This window comes from Salvelinus sp. IW2-2015, linkage group LG10, assembly GCF_002910315.2.
Source record: "Salvelinus sp. IW2-2015 linkage group LG10, ASM291031v2, whole genome shotgun sequence".
In the NCBI taxonomy this organism is placed as follows: domain Eukaryota; kingdom Metazoa; phylum Chordata; class Actinopteri; order Salmoniformes; family Salmonidae; genus Salvelinus; species Salvelinus sp. IW2-2015.
The window spans coordinates 1,168,731-1,189,406 of NC_036850.1; the positions used below are offsets into that span (position 1 = coordinate 1,168,731).

At 44.1% G+C, this 20,676-nt stretch overlaps 1 protein-coding gene across 2 annotated transcripts in view; it reads right to left on the minus strand.

The window, feature by feature from the left end:
- Positions 1-1,833: 1,833 nt before the first annotated feature.
- The window catches only part of daam2 (dishevelled associated activator of morphogenesis 2), a 245,644-nt gene continuing 226,801 nt past the window's right edge, over positions 1,834-20,676 (minus strand). For both annotated transcript variants that reach the window (XM_023995098.2, XM_023995099.2), the window contains 7 exons: positions 20,471-20,559; positions 18,269-18,437; positions 17,941-18,048; positions 17,563-17,623; positions 17,181-17,312; positions 11,458-11,628; positions 1,834-10,375 (listed from right to left, as the gene is read on the minus strand). In XM_023995098.2, the coding sequence (XP_023850866.1) occupies positions 10,163-10,375; positions 11,458-11,628; positions 17,181-17,312; positions 17,563-17,623; positions 17,941-18,048; positions 18,269-18,437; positions 20,471-20,559 (943 nt within the window). In that variant the 3' untranslated portion in view covers positions 1,834-10,162. The remainder of the gene's footprint in view (positions 10,376-11,457; positions 11,629-17,180; positions 17,313-17,562; positions 17,624-17,940; positions 18,049-18,268; positions 18,438-20,470; positions 20,560-20,676) is intronic.

A 20,676-nucleotide genomic window follows, 5' to 3' on the forward strand; every position in this document is an offset into this window, starting at 1 on the left:
AGTATTGTCCCATCACTGCAACTCCCCTACGGACTTGGGAGAGGTGAAGGTCGAGAGCCATGCGTCCTTCCTCCGTGCCAACCACAGCTAATGAAGTCACTGAAACCCTTAGAGTTGCAGTCTGTTTTGGAATGGGTGGCCAGTAATAAAATGGTCCTAAACATCTCTAAAACTAAGCACTGTATTTGGTACAAATCAATCTTTAGGTTCTAGACCTCAGCTGAATCTGGTAATGAATGGTGTGGCTGTTGAACAAGTTGAGGAGACTAAATTTCTTGGCGTTACCTTAGATTGTCACGGTCAAAACATCTAGATTCAATGGTTGTAAAGATGGGGAGAGGTCTGTCTGTAATAAAGAGATGCTCTGCTTTTTTGACACCACACTCCAAAATGCAAGTTCTGCAGGCTCTAGTTTACATTTACATTTAAGTCATTTAGCAGACGCTCTTATCCTAGTTTTGTCAAATCGTGTGGTCCAGTGCTGCAAGGAAAGACCTAGTTAAGCTGCAGCTGGCCCAGAACAGAGCGGCACGTCTTGCTCTTCATTGTAATCAGAGGGCTGATATAAATACTATGCATGCCAGTCTCTCTTGGCTAAGAGTTGAGGAGAGAATGACTGCATCACTTCTTTTCATAACAAACAATGTGATGGAAATCCCAACAGTCAACTTACACACAGCTCTGACACAGACACTTACCCCACCAGACATGCCACCAGGGGTCTTTTCAGAGTCCCCAAATCCAGAACAAATTCAAGAAAGCGTACAGTATTATATAGAGCCCTTATTGCATGAAACTTCCTACCATCTCATATTGCTCAAATAAACAGCAAACCTGGTTTAAAAAAACAGATAAAGCAGCACCTCACGGCACAACGACTTTCCCTTATTTGACCTAGTTTGTATATGCATTGATATGTAAAGCTACGTGTGCCTTTAAACATTTTTTTATGTAGTTCTGTTCTTGTCTATTGATGTTCTGTATTATGTCATGTTTTGTGTGGACCACAGGAACAGTAGCTGCTGCTTTTGCAACAGCTAATGGGGATCCTAATGAAATACAGAAAAAAACAAGCTGCACTGCTTCTTGACACACAGCTCGCTTAACCCGGAAGCCAGCCGCACCAATGTGTCGGAGGAAACACCGTCCAGCTGGGGACTGGAGGGTCAGCTTGCAGGCGCCTCGTCCACCACAAGTAGTCGCTAGAGAGCAATGGGACAAGGAAATCCCGGCCGGCCAAACCCTCCCCTAACCCGGACAATGCTGGGCCAATTGTGTGCCGCCTCACAGGTCTCCCGGTCACAGCTTGGGATCAAACCCGGGGCTGTAGTGACGCCTCAAGCACTGTGATGCAGTGCCTTAGACCGCTGGGCCACTCAGGAGGGTATAAAGGACTTATTATTGACCCTTAATATAAAGTGTTAGCGATATGGGACGCTCCCACTGTCTACAGTGACCACACTTGTAGACTGCCTTCTCCCACCAGTAGAGGGCAGTATTTAGCTTTGGTACCCTTGTTTTTCTTGTGGTGTAAGTTGTTAGACCACATGATAATTAGTATCAGTTTGTGTTAAAGGTAAACTCAGTGAAATGAGTAGCACTGCAGATATTGAGATCTCACACAGTCACACACAGTATCTGCGCATGAGTATGGGTTCGCGTGGTAGCCAGGGGACCAAAAAGAGGAATTGAGCATCGCACTTTAGTGCTCTTAGTTGTTGAGGAAATTGACCCACTCTGCCGGTTACTTTCTGCATCTATGTCATATCGCTGAGTCTACCTTTAAATGGTTGGTCAGCATTAGCATGAACGATATTAATGAAATACACAAAGTACACAGGGACAACAGTTTATTGCAACCCTACAAAATGACAAGGTGAGCAAAGATTTTAATATAGAAATAGGGTTCTCATTCAGTTGGAAACTATCCAACATACACAGAACCACAGTATAATTATTTATATTTTTTTATTATAACATTTTGTTATGCTGCGTATACATACAAAATATAGCAAACTAAGTAAGGCAAATAAATAGGGGTACAATTTACAGGAAAATGGAACATCCCTCAACTTTTTTTTTACCTTTCTACCTTATCTTAAACAACAAGAACGGTGTCCATTTTTCGGTGGAGCGTTTTGTCAAATCAACCATAAAAATACTGACTCCGTACAATTATACAACCATCTTAAAATCGTGTGCAACTTTTCTCAAGCAATACAAATGTGTAACATTTTGCAGGCATGTTGCAGGCATTAAAATGAAAGGAAAAGTCAAAAGATCACACTTTGTGCACCCCTCTTTGGGCATGTGGGCCAACGCCAAGTGCATAATCAGACAGAAATGTGGTGGTGGAATAACATTCTAGGCACGCCACAAGATGCAAAGCAAGTGATGTAGACAAGAAAAGAAGTGAGGACCTAAAACTCGATGCACTCTTGCTAAACTGGAGCATCCCCACTAGGGATGCCCATGCTTGCCTACTAACACATATGTCGTAAGTCCCGCCCTCTCAATCTCGAATTATACTCCAGCCGGAGTACCCAACTTCACTTGCGTTTTTTCTTCCTCCATCTAACGGGGGTTATCCCCACAGAATCACCGCAAGCTGCACCCTTTCACCTGGGGGCTGAAATAGGTAGCCCGCATTGGTGTCTGAATGGAAATGTCCCATAATAAAAGTGCATTCAGCAACAAGCTACATTTTCTCAAATTTTATCTTCCAACTCCGCACTGCCAGTCAATGGCCAAAATAACATATACCTATACCAAATATGTAACAATACAAACACATAATACTGTAGATTTTTTAAAATACCCCTCAGTACAGTAAGTACACTATATATAAAAGAAAGTATGTGGACACCCCTTCAAATTAGTGGATTCGGCTATTTCAGCCACACCCGTTGCTGACAGGTATATAAAATCGGATGGCCTTACTGAAGAGCTCAGTGACTTTCAATGTGGCACCGTCATAGGATGCCACCTTTCCAACAAGCCAGTTAGTCAAATTTCTGCCCTGCCCTAACTCTTAAGTGCTGTCATTTTGAAGTGGAAACATCTAGGAGCAACAACGGCTCAGCCGCGAAGTGGTATGCAACATGAGCTCACAAAACGGGACCGCCGAGTGCTGAAGCGCATAAAAATGATCTGTCCACGGTTGCAACACTCACTACAGAGTTCCAAACTGCCTCTGGAAGCAACGTCAGCACAATAACTGTTTGTTGGGAGCTTCGTGAACATGAAATGGGTTTCCATGGCCGAGTAACCGCACAAAAGCCTAAGATCACCTTGGGCAATGCCAAGCGTCGGCTGGAGTGGTGAAAAGCTTGACGCCATTGGACTCTGGAGTGATGAACCACGCTTCACCATCTGGCAGTCCAACGGACGAATCTGGGTTTGACGAATGCCAGGAGAACGCTACTGCCCCAATGCATAGTGCCAACTGTAAAGTTTGATGGAGACGGAATGATGGTCTGGGGCTGTTTTTCATGGTTCGGGCTAGGCCCCTTAGTTCCAGTGAAGGGAAATCTTAACGCTATAGCATGCAATGACATTCTAAACGATTCTGTGCTTCCAACTTTGTGGCAACAGTTTGGAGAAGGCCCTTTCCTGTTTCAGCTTGACAATGCCCCAGTGGAAGAACTTGACTGGCCTGCACAGAGCCCTGACCTCAACACCATTTGAACACCTTTGGGATGAATTGGGACGCTGACTGCAAGCCAGGCCTAATCGGACAACATCAGTGCCGACCTCACTAAAGCTCTTGTGGCTGAATGGAAGCAAGTTCCCAAAATCTAGTGGAAAGACTTCCCAGAAGAGTGGAGGCTGTTTATGCAGAAAAGGGGGGCCTAACTCTATATTAATGCCCATGYTTATGGAATGAGATGTTCGACAAGCAGGTGTCCACATACTTGTGGTCATATGGTGTTTAAGAATAATTTAAGCTTTGATTTAACAGTTAAAAAAATTATAATAATGTTGTACAATGAACTGTGTTACCAGTAGCAACTGCTAAATCGCTCGCCTAAGAATGAAAATAAATAAAAAGCCAAAAGAATGGAAAATAGAATAGCTCTAAATGCCCAACTATAGAGTGATGTTGAGGAAATTATGTTGTCAAAATGTTAGATTTTTCCCCTCAGTTGGGTCTTAATATTTTTTCCTAATGGGAGCAACACTACAAAGTTTGAGTGGGTTTTCTTTTTGGTTCAACAGTTAACGTCTGTGGAGTGGGGTGAGTGCTAACTGACACAGGATCCTTTCTTCACCCTCTCCAAAAAAAGACATGACGCAGAAATGTTTTTTCGGGACCTCACGGTGTGATAGCTCCGATGATTGATAGATTAAAGCTTTTGTTATTCCCTTGGATGTATAGAGAAGGGTCCTCAGAAGGATTTCAGCACACAGATGGAAGGGCAAACCTCGTGGTTAGATGACTAAATCCTTGGAAACTCCAGTTTCCCGTACGAAACAAAATTTATACCATAACTGACATACTGTACATAATGATTGAGTCCCAAATGGCACATTTTCCTTTTATAGTGCACTACCTTTGACCAGAGCATTATGGGCCCTGGTCAAAAGTAGTGCACTATAAAGGGAATAGGGTGCCTTTTGGGTTGAAAATAATACATGGGTGATGTAGTACTTTTACATCACCCGACAAGGTCAACCCATAACACACACATTATGGGAATAGAGGGTGGGTAGACATGGTTCTCAGCCATCCAAAACCCCAAGACAGGTGCTTATTTCTATCCAATCTCAGCACACTTCCAACCTATCTTCGTTCCATATTAATAACCATAGATATTTCAGGAAAAAACACCGGTGGCGGGAAAGGAACACATCCAAAATAGATCGAGGCACTTAAAGGTGAACAAAAATGGAAAGTGTGGCTAAGAGGAGGAATCGTGGTAGTGATGAGGATGGGAGGAGCCCATGTTTTTTAATGTACTGTATAAGAACCTTGGCATAACCCGTGACAACACCCTGTCGTTCTCTGCGAACATCAAAGCAGTGACTCGCTCATGGAAGTTCATGCTCTACAACATCCGTAGAGTACGACCCTACCTCACACAGGAAGCGGCACAGGTCCAAATCTAGGCACTTGTCCTCTCCCGTCTGGACGACTGCAACTCGCTGTTGGCTGGGCTCCCCGCTTGTGCCATCAAACCCCTGCAACTTATCCAGAATGCTGCGGCCTGTTCAACCTTCCCACCCCGCTCCTACGCACACTCCACTGGCTTCCAGTCYAAGCTTGCATCCACTACAAGACCATGGTATTTGCATACGGAACAACAAGAGGAACTGCCCCTCCCTACCTTCAGGCTATGCTCAAACCCTACACCCCAACCCGAGCACTACATTTCTGGTTTCTTGGCCCTCCCGCTCCTCTGTCCTGGCACCCCAATGGTGGAACCAGCTTCCCCCTTAAGCTAGGACAGCAGAGTCCCTGCCCAAAATCCAGAAAAGAGAGAAAAAAAGAAACCGCAACAATGATCAGGGGAGAGACAACATCTAAAACCCTACCGCTTCAAAGAGTATCTTAATTAGTGCATTCATCTTAAGATAGCTAGGTGGGACAACCTAGGGGGGGTGCTGTGGGATTATTTAAGTTGCTCTGTACACGGGCATCTGCTAAATGATTAAAATGTCAAATGCTTACTCTGCAAAAAAAATCACTACTGCCACCAGACAGTGACTTGACTTGTATCGATTCACTCTGTTTGGGATGTGTGCCACACAAACAGTGTCCCCATTGGAAACACCCAACATCACTTCAAAGTGTTTTACAAGATTGTCTTCCACGAGAGCGAGTTAAGTTCTGTCAGCTGGTTACGCCTTCAATACAGGCAATCGTCACAATCTAGTTTAAGATACGTGTGGGACTGTCATAAAATTGGTTTTATCAATCATAATGCCCTCTTTCTCATTGTTCCCATGGTATTTATTACATCAGTGATGCCATTAGATCGAGATTGATGATTCTGCTTCATTTTMAGATCAGTGTGATTGTTAGTTCTACCTCCGGATACCCGTTTCAGTTGTATCTGCTTCGGAACTGCAACATGGGTTGCCTCATAAAAAGCTATTGAGAATGTCCAGGGTTGTGTTSATTAGGGCACACTGAGCAAAAACCTTTAGGAGGGGAAAGCGAAAATGTGTGTTTTTCTTTAGACAGGTACAACCAGCTAGTACCTCCCTGTTTCACTCTGCTTCAGAGCGTTTTCTTCCATTTCGTGCCTACTGCACACAACCCAGTGTCCAGTCTCTAAAGCTTAGATAGGGCAGTAATGAGCCGCATGTTAATATACTATATGAAGCGGCACGCCATTTAGTCCTCTATTAGAATGACAGACCTGCCTTTCTCCCCTCAGTTCCTGGGTGTAGAAGAAACATGTCTTGAACACTGCCTTCCTCCATTCACCAGGGAGGGTTAAACACGCACGAAGAGATTAGSACAGAATGTGTCCAATTTTCAATTTACCCTTAAAAGCCAATCCTCTTACTGCACTGTTGGGCCCCTCACATATGGACACATACTGTATAACTATCACCATAGAAKAGGAGGGGCCATCATAGAACAACACAGATGTAATCAACTAAGAATAACCATAATATTGCCTAACTTTTCTAGCACTCGGTCACAGGTGGCTGGTGGRACCTTAATTAGGGAGGATGGGCTCATATAATGGCTGGAACGAAATAGAATCAAACACGTGTTTGATACTATTCCATTCACTCCATTCCAGCCATTATTACTACTACCCATCCTCCTCTCACCAGCCTCCTGTGCAATGAATGGTCAATTATTGAAAAGTGCCTTATCTTCATTTAACTTCATGAGATTCAATGTCTAATTCGACTCGAGTTCAATGGATGTGGAAAAGTGGTGACCTGTGCTACGCGGCCTCAGCATGAAGAGAGCCAGCGTTGTGACATGGATGACGGATGGTGGCCATGTTTGTTTTTGTGTTCGGGCCCGCTCCACTCTGATCCCTAGCATGGTTTCATTGGGGTTCCCAGGCTTTTGCCCTCCAGGAATCTGCTCCAATGTCTCCCTAAGGATATATGCTTTAATTTTAGTGGAAAGGAATTTTCTTTTGACTGGGTTTATGTGTGTGAATGAGTAGGGCAGGGTTAAGTATGTGTCAGGCGCTGCTCACGTGACTGTATTTTTGTGTATTTTCAATGTACAAAATGTGTACATTTGTACATGTTTATTTTCTATGTAATATGTGTGGGTGTTTTTGAGTCTAAAAGGTTTCCAGTATGTCTGCCCCTTCATTTGACAGTCCAGACCACAGTATGGTTTAGTTACCTCCTTGGACTCATCTCCCTAACCACTATGTCTGGGAGCCAATCCCCCATGGCAAAGAGAAGTCATGACCCCAGGAATGGAGCTCTCACCTTGGGGAGAGGACCTCTATTGCTCCCCTCTCTCCTCCCTCCTTCACCGCAGAAGCCCAAACTCTCAGACAAACATATACAGACCAACCCCAAGACTGCCAAAAGATCCAAACGTCCACATACATGCAGCCTTTGTCCTGCCTACTGCTAAAGTATTAGAKATTTGTATGACAAAATAATAGGAATAAATCAAAACTGAAACAAATAAAATACCCAAGTGGGCTGCACTATGTGAACAGTYTGGCCTTGTTCTTCCATGGAGTTGTCTGAACCACTGGCTTACGGTCAGAAGAATGACCACTTAAGCCAAAAGATACATGGGGACCTGGGGAATAAGGACAAAGGGAGGAAGTCTTTCCAGGCTAAAAACACAGGTGTCGCCGCTCGTCTGTTTTGCCTGTTGTCAGTCCTATAGTCAGTTGCGCATCATATTTTCTTTTACACGCAACACCAATTTGCTTTGAGACCACTCCAATACATCGTTCACCATTTTAAGTGCTGTGTACATTCATCCTCACGTTGCAAATCACAAAGTCAAAAGAAAAGAGACGAGAAAAAGGATTCCCCTTCAATTATACGTGTTATTGTTATTATTTAATCGTGACCCCCAAATCTTAGTACCAGTAACCACCATTTTGACCAGAATGGAGTTAGCTGCTTGTGGTATAACCAACCTAGCACATTATTATTATTAGAGGATAAAAGTGACAATGCATTGCGTTAGCACCATTGGAATATGTACCATTTTATCAGATGATACTTGACAGGGGACGTTTGCATCTAAATATAAATATATAAACGGCTTCCTTTTGCAGTACTTTTTGTATTTATATACACAGTACCAGTCAAAAGTTTGGACACACCTACTCATTCAAGGGTTTTTCTTTATTTTGACTATTTTCTACATTGTAGAATAATAGCGAAGACATCAAAACTATGAAATAACAAATGTGGAATCATGTTGTAACCAAAAAAGTGTTAAACAAATCAAAATATATTTTAGATTCTTCAAAGTAGCCACCCTTTTGCCTTGATGACAGCTTTGCACACTCGTGGCATTCTCTCAACCAGCTTCATGAGGTAGTCACCTGGAATGCATTTCAATTAACAGGTGTGCCTTGTTAAAAGTTCATTTGTGGAATTTCTTTCCTTCTTAATGCGTTTGAGCCAATCAGTTGTGTTGTGACAAACACTGTATATAGTGTTTTTCTGTTGTTTTGGCACAGGGTACTGCCGAAACAATCCTTCTCTTCAAATTGTTGAAGACAAATTAATAGTAAAAGGTGAACTTGGGGCACGGGTACTCTCCCACGTATTTGTACTGGGAAGTGTTGTGCTTTCGCTCTGTGAAATTCCATCTGGGAGTGAGTCCTCGGGAATGCCACATGGTAGAGGCACTTGGGAAAAGAGTCTTCCCAAAGGCAGCCGATGTGGCCACAGTCTCCTGTCTTTACATTCACTACTTGAAGAAGTAAAGCTACTACCAACTAGTATAAGCACCACCAGAGTAAGAGAGAGCGAGAGAGGAGGCTCCACAGAGAACCACTACCCTCTGCTGGGCTCAAGGAGTCATTACACCAAATAGCAAAAACTCACAGAGCGATGCAACCCAACATGGGACAAATAGAATCAACATAGTTGGGTTCCGTGGTTGCCATGGCACCGTAAGGTCGGCTAGGCAGAGAGCTCCTGTAAATTTTGTAAATAGTTGTCATTAATTGCTTTAATAGCATTTTTCCCTACAAACTTAGGGTTTCATGAATTAACTATTAGCTTATTATTATAGTCTGAATCCAGCATGTTTTAAAGGCTGAAATTGGCGGTTGTTTTTTGGCGAGCTAGAAAACTAATGTTAGCTTGCTAGTATGCAATGTTTTGTATTGATTTGATTATGCCTACTTTCCAGATGTTGAGGATTGAGAGAAGCCATAATACAGAGGTGTAACGAGATGACCATGACTGGCTAATCCTGAATTACTATTGTGTGTTGTGGTGTACTTTCTGGCGCCTTGTGACTGCCAAGTGGGTGCTGCATTCTGGTATTAGTGAAGAGTAGTTGGCTAGCTAGTCCAGTGGCTATTAGGGAACTCTAACTTCATCTGATTGAGTCCGACTACCAAACCACAGACGGCGTGGATGGCGAGACACCGTGATGACTGCATGCTGCTTGCCCGCTGCTTCCTCTCCCCTTTGACCACCTCTTCCCTCCGCTGACCACCTCAATCACGCCATTAATTTTCTCATTATGTTTATTTTATTGTTTGTTTTTGTTGTTGCTTTACACCGCTTTGAGATTCCTTTATGTAATGAAGTTGCGATATCAAATTATTATTATTAGAGTGTGTGTGTGTGAGTGGAAGAGCACGGTGAGAAAGAGGGGGATCGACAAAGAGAGACATGGAGCACAGTTCTGGAGCGATGTGGTCAAAAGGGGATGGAGAGGTGGTCTAAAGTGGAAAGGGAGTCATGTCACAGTGGTCCGTCTGTCAGTCCGTCTAAGTGTCTGTAGTCCACTTCTGAAGATGGGGTCAGGTGTCTTGGTGGAGTTTTGAAGAAGAGCAATTCTCGTCAACTCAAAGTCTACTTTCCTTCCGATGGGTTGTGTGGCTGCTATATCAAAACGGCAATCCGACACCCAAAATCTTACCCTCTGACCCTTAACCTCTAGAGTTCACCGGTGAGGAAAACAGTGCCAACATTGTTTGTTGTTTCCCATTCACCTATGACTCTTGGGGGCCAGGGGTCATTAATAGTTGACCTTGGTGACCGGTCTTTCGCGTCCACCCCCCTCCACTAGCTGGTTGACCGAACGCTTGCGGTTGCGCTTGAGTTTGGACAGGTCCTTGTCGAAGACCTCGCCGGAGCGCAACGCCGACACCAGGTCGTCAAACTCGCCCCCCACCTCATCCGTGGCGCCACCCTTCTTGGCCCGCCGTTCACGCTCTCGCTGCTCCTTCAGCTATAGGGGAGAGATATAAGGGGAGGAGAGAGACACATAGTTATAGACAGACAGAACATTGAACAGAAGTGCTGATAGGAACACAAAACAGAGAAACAGACAGCCATATGACACACACAGGACCAATAAAACACAGACAAACCAAAAACACAGGGAAAACCAGACTTAAAATCTTAAAATCTTAAAAACATGCTCCGGGACTTTGGTGACTAAGAAAGTATTTTTAAACCAKCCACTTGGGCTAGATGTTTCATGTATAATCCATGAGCATAATTACTGTCTTACTTCAATTAGCCACAAAATCCTTAGTTTGAAATCGACTGTTTTCTTAAAGCTGTGCCATGCCATTTTCCCTATATATCCCTCCACATGGGCCAGCCCCCTAGCCATTTGAGTTCTAGCCAATGAGCTTCGGRCCCTTGCATTTGAGTGACAGCTAGCAAGAGCCTGCCCAGCATTATCCAATGAGGTTGCAGGGCGGGCCCAATGGCTCAGTGGACACCGCAAAGAGAGAGCTATGACGTGGTGCACATATGTGACGTAGATCACAATTTTCAGGGACCACTTTTTTTTTTTAAATGTATTTTTTATTTAACCTTTATTTAACTAGTGCTACTTTCAGAACAACTGGCTAAAGAGTATATAAAAGTACCAGAGAATCTCTTTAACAAATGCAGAACAGAGTACAGCAGACTTTAAGGTTACTACAGATGACTAAAATGCTTATCATCATCCTCATCACTACATAAACACGATGTGGTGTTACTCAGGCTAGAAGGTTGTTCTGCGTCTCTAAGCATAAGTGCAGGGGGATGGATGTCTGGAGGTCTGTCTTGTTCCCAGACTTTTCCAGTTCTCCAAGCCACATTCCCATGACTGTTGTTATGAATATTCTCCAGGTCCTTCCTTTTGTGTGTGTGTGTGTGTGTGTGTGTGTGTGTGTGTGTGTTTTTTTTTGTGTGTGTGTTTTTGTGTGTGTGTGTGTGTGTGTGTGTGTGTGTCTCTCACTATAGCCTAAATGCATGTTCTCCTCATAATGCTACATGTGCAAGTCCTGCCTGGTCGGTCTCTCTCTCTCTCACCATGGCCTCCATGCGTGCTCTCCTTTCCTCCTCCTGCTTGCGGCGCTGCATGTTCTCCAGGTCCTGCCTGGCTTCGTCGAACGACACCAGGAATGTGTCGAAGATCCCAAAGAACTCATCGGGCTGCATGCGATCCTGCTCCTCCCCAAAGTGCTTCAGCGACTTGGTGAACTGCACAAGGAGAGAGAGAGAGGGAGGGATGGGGAATGTTGGAATTACACATCTCACCCTAATGAAGGTCAAGTGACGGAAACGTAAATGTTGGAAGCACCTGAATCACCAGTGTGCAGTGTGTTTTTTCCTCTTTACACCTGTTAGTACTACATGTGTGTGAGTTTAACTAGTAATTGGAATTTTTATTTCTTTTTTATTTTATTTCACCTTTATTTAACCAGGTAGGCAAGTCGAGAACAAGTTCTCATTTACAATTGCGACTTGGCCAAGATAAAGCAAAGCAGTTCGACACATACAACAACACAGAGTTACACATGGAGTAAAACAAACATACAGTCAATTATACCCCCAGTAGAAAAAAAATAAGTCTATATACGATGTGGCAAATGAGGTGAGATAAGGGAGGTGGAAGGCAAAAAAAGCCATGGTGGCGAAGTAAATACAATATAGCAAGTAAAACACTGGAATGGTAGATTTGCAGTGGAAGAATGTGCAAAGTAGAAATAGAAATAATGGGATGCAAAGGAGCAAAATAAACAGTAGGGGGAGAGGTAGTTGTTTGGGCTAAATTATAGATGGGCTATGTACAGGTGCAGTAATCTTGTGAGCTCTCTGACAGCTGGTGCTTAAAGCTAGTGAGGGAGATAAGTGTTTCCAGTTTCAGAGATTTTTGTAGTTCGTTCCAGTCATTGGCAGCAGAGAACTGGAAGGAGAGGCGGCAAAGGAAGAATTGGTTTTGGGGGTGAGCCAGAGAGATATACCTGCTGGAGTGTGTGCTACAGGTGGGTGCTGCTATGTGACCAGCGAGCTGAGATAAGGGGGGACTTTACCAGCAGGGTCTTGTAGATACCTGGAGCCAGTGGGTTTTTGGCAAAGAGTATGAAGCGAGGGCCAGCCAACGAGAGCATAGAGGTCGCTGTGGTGGTAGTATATGGGCGTTTGGTGACAAACGGATGGCACTGTGATAGACTGGCATCAATTTTATTGAGTAGGGTATTGGAGGCTATTTGTAAATGACATCGCCGAAGTCAAGGTGGTCAGTCTTACAAGGGTATGTTTTGCAGCATGAGTGAAGGATGCTATGTTGCGAAGATCTCAAAAGATCTCAAACGTAAGCCAAATGAAGTTAACAACATTAGCAAAGGTAGTTGGTATCGGCCAATTCGTAAGAGCTGGATCGTTTGGAATAAATGGTATTGATACACCTCTACCATGTACCGTGGAATTTCCCACAAATCCCATTGAGTGTAAAATTGTAGGACGTTAAAATTGTTAATTTGTTTTCAAAAATTCTCTAAACCTCATGCAGGCGCTTTTTATTAGCCAGCCTATCCTCTACACATAATGTCTCGTGGACACTAGGTAACATAAAGTTACCATAGATCTAGTCATGAGGGAATGCGTGCAGGTAAGAGGCACGACATATGTTGGCATCTGGACAATATCACGATTTCGCACTTGTTAGCATTCTTGCAGATTTCGGACGGGCGGACGGCTATTTGGCCCTATATCTTGCTCGTAACTTCCAGTCCAATCCTCATTCCATCTCTCTAAATGAGAATTAGACCGAGTATTCTACACCTAGGACGTGCTTTATAGGCAGCCGGCTTCCTCTAAACTAGCAGGACTTGGTGATTGGGAGGCCCCAAGCAGAGGCCAGTCTGGGCCCCTAACCACCACACAACATTCCCTTTGCATGCCTAATTAGCACCCCGCAGACGCAGCGGAATGTGTCGTCTGGGGTAGTCAAATCTGTGTTGGACACGGGGTGTGTGCACACCACCCCCTGTCCAACACAGATTTTATGATGAGGTAGAAGAACAGAGAGGAGGAGAAAGAGGATGAGGGGCAGGGCAGATGCAGTTAAAAGAGTGTGAAGTGGTCTTCTTGCAAGTGAGTTTTGGGCCACACGCTTATTTAGGTAGTCCCATATAGATCTACAGACAGTTTGTTGATAGTTTGACAGTCTGTTGATAGGAAACTGCTTGGTAAAGTTAATGTGAGGGTTAGGTAAGGGTTTGGTAAGTGTTAGGGTTAGGATAAGGCTTAAGGTTAGGGCTATGGTTAGCGGATAGTTAGTTGAAATGCTGTCGGATGTTTTTGAACATCTACTGAACATCTACAAACCATGTACTTGGGACTATCGAAATAAAGTGTTAGAGGTTTGTAGCTGGCTACATCCCAATACTGTAAGTATCCTCCTTCCTCATTTCCGTTCCTTAATGACCGTGGATAGATGGAAAGGCTACATGGGCATCCACCATATTATTATCATTACACCCTGTATCATTACCATTTCAATTTGACCACTGCAACTATATTAATTTCACAACGGTTAAAGGTATTCAGATTAGTCGTCATGAAGGAAACAAGACAAGAAGGAATCACTTTAAAACTATTTGGACACTTGTGGGAACACAGGACATGTTGTGCTACTGATGAGAGTCATGGGACTCCTCATATAGTACAGTGGTCACCAATCCTGGTCCTGGAGCGCAACATGGTGTGCGAGATTTTGTTCCAGCGCAGCAGTAAAACGCTTGACTCAATCGATCAACTAATCTCTTGAAAAGGTGCAAGACACTAATAATAATGAAATCAATCAAACTCATTCAGGCCCTTGATTAGTATAGAAATCCTTCCTGAATTATTCATTTTTTGGTACATCCCATGTTCCCTTAACTCTTGGGGCAGTGAGGAGCCAGAGTCTTTCTGAATGACTAAGTCAAATTCTGCCCCACAACGGCTCCTTAGTTGGTGCCCGCTGCCCTGTAACTGATTCCCTTGCCCGTTAAGCCGACATTCCCGACAGCTTGTCAAACAGTTGTCCCAAAGTTCAAGCCTGACGTTCCGCTCCCCTTTCCCCCTTGGTGTGAGTTTATACAGCTAACAATGTAGAATGTTGAGAGGTGGTTGTATGGTGTGGTGGTTAAGACGTTGGTCTGATTAACCCAACATTGTAGGTTCAAATCCCAGATTGGATGACCGCATTACCTTCCATTTACATTCCGCTCCCCTTCCCCCCTATGCCCAGCTAGCCTGCCAAATTTTTGGTGCGAGTTTGAATAGCTGCTGTGTACATTCCCCACACAAGCCAACACTGTGACGGCTCTCAAGGCACTACACTGGACTTTGTGCAAACTGGAAACCGCATCACTTTATTGTAGCTGGAGACTTAATAAACAAAATCTGAGGAAAACGCTCCGAAATTCTAACAACGCATCTCCTTTGCTACTCGCTGCATGAAAATTCTTGACCATTGCTACTCTCCCTTCTGGGACGGCTACAAGGCCGTGACCACACCTCCATCCTGCTCCTCTCTGCCTATAGGCAGAAACTTAAACAGGAAGCACCCGTGGTAAGGACTATTCTACGTTGGTCTGACCAATAGGAATCTATGCTTAAAGAGTGTTTTGATCACGCGGACTGGGATATGTTCTGGGCCGCCTCTAGGAATAATATCGATGTATACACTGACTCGGTGACTGGGTTCAACAGGAAGTGCCTAGAGGATGTTGATCCCACTGTGACGATTAGAACTTATGCAAGCCAGAAACAGTGGATAGATGGCAGCATTCACGCATTTAACCACAGCAAGGTGACTGTACACACCCATGTTCCCAAACCCCATTAGTCGACTGGTCGATAGGCTGTTGGTCGACCAACAATATTTTAGTCAAGCATTTGCAACAACACATTTTCTTTTTTACAGCACGTCTTGATTGATGCCTTTCTCAGAGGACTAATCCATTGTGGAGGCAGTGGGGATGGCACACCAGTGTCACTAGTAGTACACTTACCATTAACTCCCATAATTTCTAATCCACAATGTTTGCTTGATTACCGTCATTTCTGTTAATGCATTCAATATATTATTATTACAGTCTTTTACAGTTCTCATTGTCGGAGTGGAAACGTTGTTTGCAGAGAGCACAACCTAGGCTTGTGGGAAACAGGTTTTGGTTTATTTCATTCCATTAAACAAGTTATCCATTTATGAATTGTGTTTTGATTGGAGCGCTCCTGTCAATGTTGAGTAAGGACACGCACCTGATTACGCATAGAAGTAGTGCCCTGGGTCCAGTATGATGGAAGTTAGCAAATCATACCTTGTTTCAGCGCAATGACTGGAAGTCTATGCTATCATTTTTTAGATTTGCTATCATGCTATCGACTAGTTCATCTGACTCTGGGGAAGTAGATCAAGGGCCTCATTGCCAAAATCCTGAAGTATTCCTTTAATAATGTTTGCATACTATACATATATGTCTACTGCTGTACAACATTTTGGATTATTTTGTGCTTCTTGTTGAGATTTACTGCATTGATTGACGGTGACTAGGAACATAAGCAATTCACTGCACCGATGACAGTACTTTTTTTAATCATTAGTAAACACTTCACTGGAATCAGTTTCCCTATCCAAGAAGTGATGTCATCAGAAATAATCCTTTCTATTACTTTACTAAGCAAACCAGCCAGCCAGCCAGCCATCCAGCCAGCCAGCCAGCCAGCCAGCCAGCCAGCCAGACACATCCCCATGAATATTGAGGAGCCTGACTGGGTTACCTACACGTTGACTCATCCTCTCCCCAACACACACACACAGCTCCGAGGCAAGCGGGTTAGATAGAGTCTGGCCTGGTGCACACAGAGGTTATTTTGTTTTATAGCAGCAAATGGAGCTTCGGCTCAGGCCTTTTCCTGTGACGTTCTAAACGGACCGTTTTTCCCCCTCCTTTTTACAGCGCTCCTTGAACAAATAATTAGGAGTACAGACGTTAACACGGACGAGGCTCTGTGATGGCAACGAGTGCCCTTCCCTCTCTTTTTCTCTCTCTCCGTCTGTCTCTTTCTCCCTCCCTCTTTCCATCCTTTACATGCACACATACACACACACACACCACATCAATGCTCATGGCCATGTGACTCACCGACACACACACACACATAATCGAAAAATACTGCAAAACATAGCAACTGCCGTCCCACTCAAACATTCTCATACGCATTCCACTACAACCCTTTGTCCCCTACAGAGTTCAAAAAGCCTTTCTCTCATTCCCTTAGAAGGAGGTTACAGAGGAGACCGACTACATTTCAACAGGAATAAATCTGATAAACWGAGAGAGAAAAAATTCAACATCAGGGTTCCATGGCCTGTTGAAGTCAAATCAAATTGTATTTGTCACATACATGTGTTTAGCAGATGCTATTGCGGGTGTAGRGAAATGCTTGTYTTTCTAGCTCCAACAGTGCAGTAATATCTAACAATAAACACYATCTAAAGTAAAGGAATGGAATTAAAAATAAATAAATATTAGTCATCACACAGGGTTGGAAAGATGCACAAAGGTTCCTCTCTTCCCTCTCTTACCCACCACCAACTCCTCTCTCTSTCATACTGGTTTGGCAAGAGTATTCTGAATGGGATTGGAGCCGTTAATGTTCATGGTTGAGAGGTGCCCCTAACTTGTCCTTGGCCTACTTCAAAATATTATGATTAGGGTCAGGGTGATGGTAAGGMTTGAGAGGTCAACGGTTTCTACCTTGTCCTTGGCCTCGTTCAGAAGGTCTTCTAGCTCAGAGAAGCTGAAGCTGGCCACTGTGATGAAGTCCCCCACCACGGGGACAAACTTGTCCCCTCGGTCCGTCGTCCTGCTCTGCTGGTACTGCAGCTCCTGAAAGGGGAGAGAGGGATGTTATCATTTCACTTTCTTTTTCACTCACTTTTTCTGCTGTTAGTCTTTGTAACATACGCTCTTGTATGCACAGAAAATGTCTTATTCTTTCTCTTAAGTGAGGGAGGTATTACATAGGAATGTGTGTAGTGTGTGTGTAGTAAGTAAAGACAGAGACAGTCGCCAGATTCGCATCACAAGCACACACATATAGACAGACASACACACACACAAATMATTGACAACTCACCGTCTCTATAGCCTTCAGTCCACTCTTGATGTTGTGCACCTCTTTCTCTAGCTCAGCCAGACTGGTTTAGAAAAGGAAGACGTTCAGATGTCAGTTATTATTTAATCCTATCCCACTATGGGTTAAGTATATCGGGGTAATAAGGGATAATCTAATCCTAGATCTGTAGCTAAGAGCAACCTCTCCCTTGAGCTCCCATAGAGCAGCGCCCTATTTCAAATAGCTTTTGAATGGTACCTCAGTAAAGTGGAMTAGGACAAAGTTGCGTCTAGACACTGATCTAAGGTCAGTTTTGRGTGCGGCCTAATGGTTAAGGTTAGGATTCGGTATGAGGTAAACTGYTCCTAGATCTGCGTCAAGCAGGCGGTGGGTACTTACTTGACTTTGGCTGCCTCAGGTATGCTGAGCAGGTCCTGCTGGATGTGGAGGATGTCAGGGTAGTTCTTCTCAAAGATCATGATTAGGTAGTGCAACATGGTGATGTTCCTGTTTCAACGCACATTAGAATGGAGAGTGAGAGAACACACATGTAATTGAAATCACTCTCTCTCACACACAGAGAAAAACACACACTTTCTCTAATCCACTTTCTCTCACCCTTACAAACACCCTCTCACCACTCACACATTTGATCTGCAAATCTCTGCCCACAACCCCTCCCAGTCCGTGCAACCGTTTAGTTAAGCCCTCGTGTGCCCGCTCTGACCTGTCTATGCTGGACTTGGTGTCTGCGATCTTGTTGAGGGATGACACCTTGAAGCCGTAGGCGTTGCCCCGCTGACCTTTGTTCATGAAGTTGCCGAAGGCCAGGACCACCTCCAGGGTCTGAGTCAACCTCTTGCTGCGGACCACCTCCTTAGAGGCACTCAGTATGGCTGAGAGAGAGGGGGGTTGAGGGAGCTATAACATATTAGGCTACATTTAACAATGCTAGACATGAAGTCCATAGTAGATGACGGTTCAACGCAAGAGAGAGAGAGAGAGAGGGTGGGGGTAACAATTGCAATGCATCGTGATAGCTGTCCCAGACTGCATTCAACAACGAAAGACATCCTTAGTAGCTAAGGTTTGAACCTCAAACTCCGCTGAGAGAGGGAGAGAGAACAATAGGTATAACATGGTGAAGATCTCAAATGCATACTCCTTGCGTCCTCTCTCATCTTCTCCTTCTCAAAACCCATTGGATAAGAAAGCCAGAAGTCCCTCCCCTCTGATGACCTCCTCTAATGGGTTTTGAGAAGGAGACGAGGTGAGAGGACGCAAGGAGCATGCAATTGAGATCTTCCCATAGACTACATCCATGACGTCTTAGCTGAGGGTTCAACCTCAAACTCCAGTGAGAGAGAGAGAGAGGGCAATTAACAACGACATCATCCCCTGCCTATCTCTTCCCCCTGGGAACTGAAGTCCCTGGTTGGATGGACGTAAAGATATACCTTTTTAAATCCATATTGTTATTATTACAGTCCGTTCTCCTGCGAGGGAGCTTGTAAAACACTGGCTCGAAGCAAAAAAATTGTTGAAATTAAAGGCTAGCCACACGATATATGTAAGTCCCATACAGTCAGTTGATGGACTGGACGTCCTGGGTGGGCCTTGGAAAAACAGTAAGACRACATAAGGACTTCGTAACCCGGACGTAATACATTCACAAGAAGAACATAAGCAGTTCGTAGATGCTTCGTAGACGTCAACAATCTGACCCCTTGACGCTTCCTTTACTCCCATCTACTTCCGACAATGACGATTGTGAAGGGAGCAAAATCAGGTTTAGTGAAAAGGTAGAGAAGAACCTTTTCACACTGTCGGAGCCACCTACTGTACTCCGAAGAGTAATATTTATTTTAAAAAGCCATTGTCAAAATACACCAAATCACCAAACACTTCCAGARGCAGTATTAAGCAGACGTTCTGTGAAATATAGACATAGTCAATAGTTACATGACTGAATCATACTTGTACAGTGTCTGCCTCGTTCCATTCCAGAACCCACAAACTGTCCTCATCCTGCATGGACGTCATGGAGAGTTTTTMAAATCAATTCCACTCAGGGCTGCTTATTTCCTCCATCAAAAGTTGTCTCCGAGGTTATGATAGGATTACTTGTCTTGTATCTTATTCAAAGGTTATTCAACTGTGCGTGTCTTAATGTCATAAGCCGGAGTAGAAACCTCTCAGGTAACTTCTAAAACAAGCGCAAGCACGCACAGTCAAATCACAGACAATTCCCCATCTCACGCACACTCTCTCTCCCGAATGCACGAGCACACATATACACATGTGTGTACGGCGTGCCTTTTGCTGGAAGCCTTTACCCATGCGGCACTTAGAAGGGAACAGCWGTGTCTATGAGAACGCCTCTCCCCTCTCAACAATTGCCAGCTTTCCAAAACAGCCTCCCTGGTAACTTCCCTCTTTATTTCAACTGGAGAAGTCCACATACGTTCCAAACACACACATGGGCATGCACACATAAGTTCACGTGCACACACACACGACTCACACATACCGTACACACACATGCTCACAAACACAAAAAGCTCAGAGAAATGCTTTGCTAGATGTCTAATTAACAGACTTATTGACAATTCCTCTCCTCCTACTAGATCTTTCTCTTCATTGCGGTTTCACCACAGATAACCAGGGCCTTTTTATTTATAATAGTCTGATGGCTACTCTCCTCGCATTTCCTCTGCTATTTCAGTTCATCTTACAGGAGCCTCTTCAAGAACATTCAATGTAGCCAAAAGAAAAAAAGTTAATCCGAATGAACATACGCTCTTTGGCAGAGGCTTTTGTCTATAGCAATTTATCAGTGAGTGCATACATTTTCGTATGGGTACACTTACTAACTGGGCCACACAGGACCACAGGGCCCGAGTGTCTTTGACTAGCTACTCAATCGTACCTTCGACCTTGGGCTTGGTTTCCGCCAGGCGCTCTGCAAATTTCTTCTTGAAGTACAGGGCCTGAAGTCTCTGCTGGTAGTGGTCGATTCTAGAGGTGGGATTAAAGAGGGGATGAAAGGGACGGGATAGAGAGAAAAAAACASACACAAAAATAGTTACGAGTTAATGTTGTCCCCAGGGAGAATCATTTCAAAACGAGAAAAAA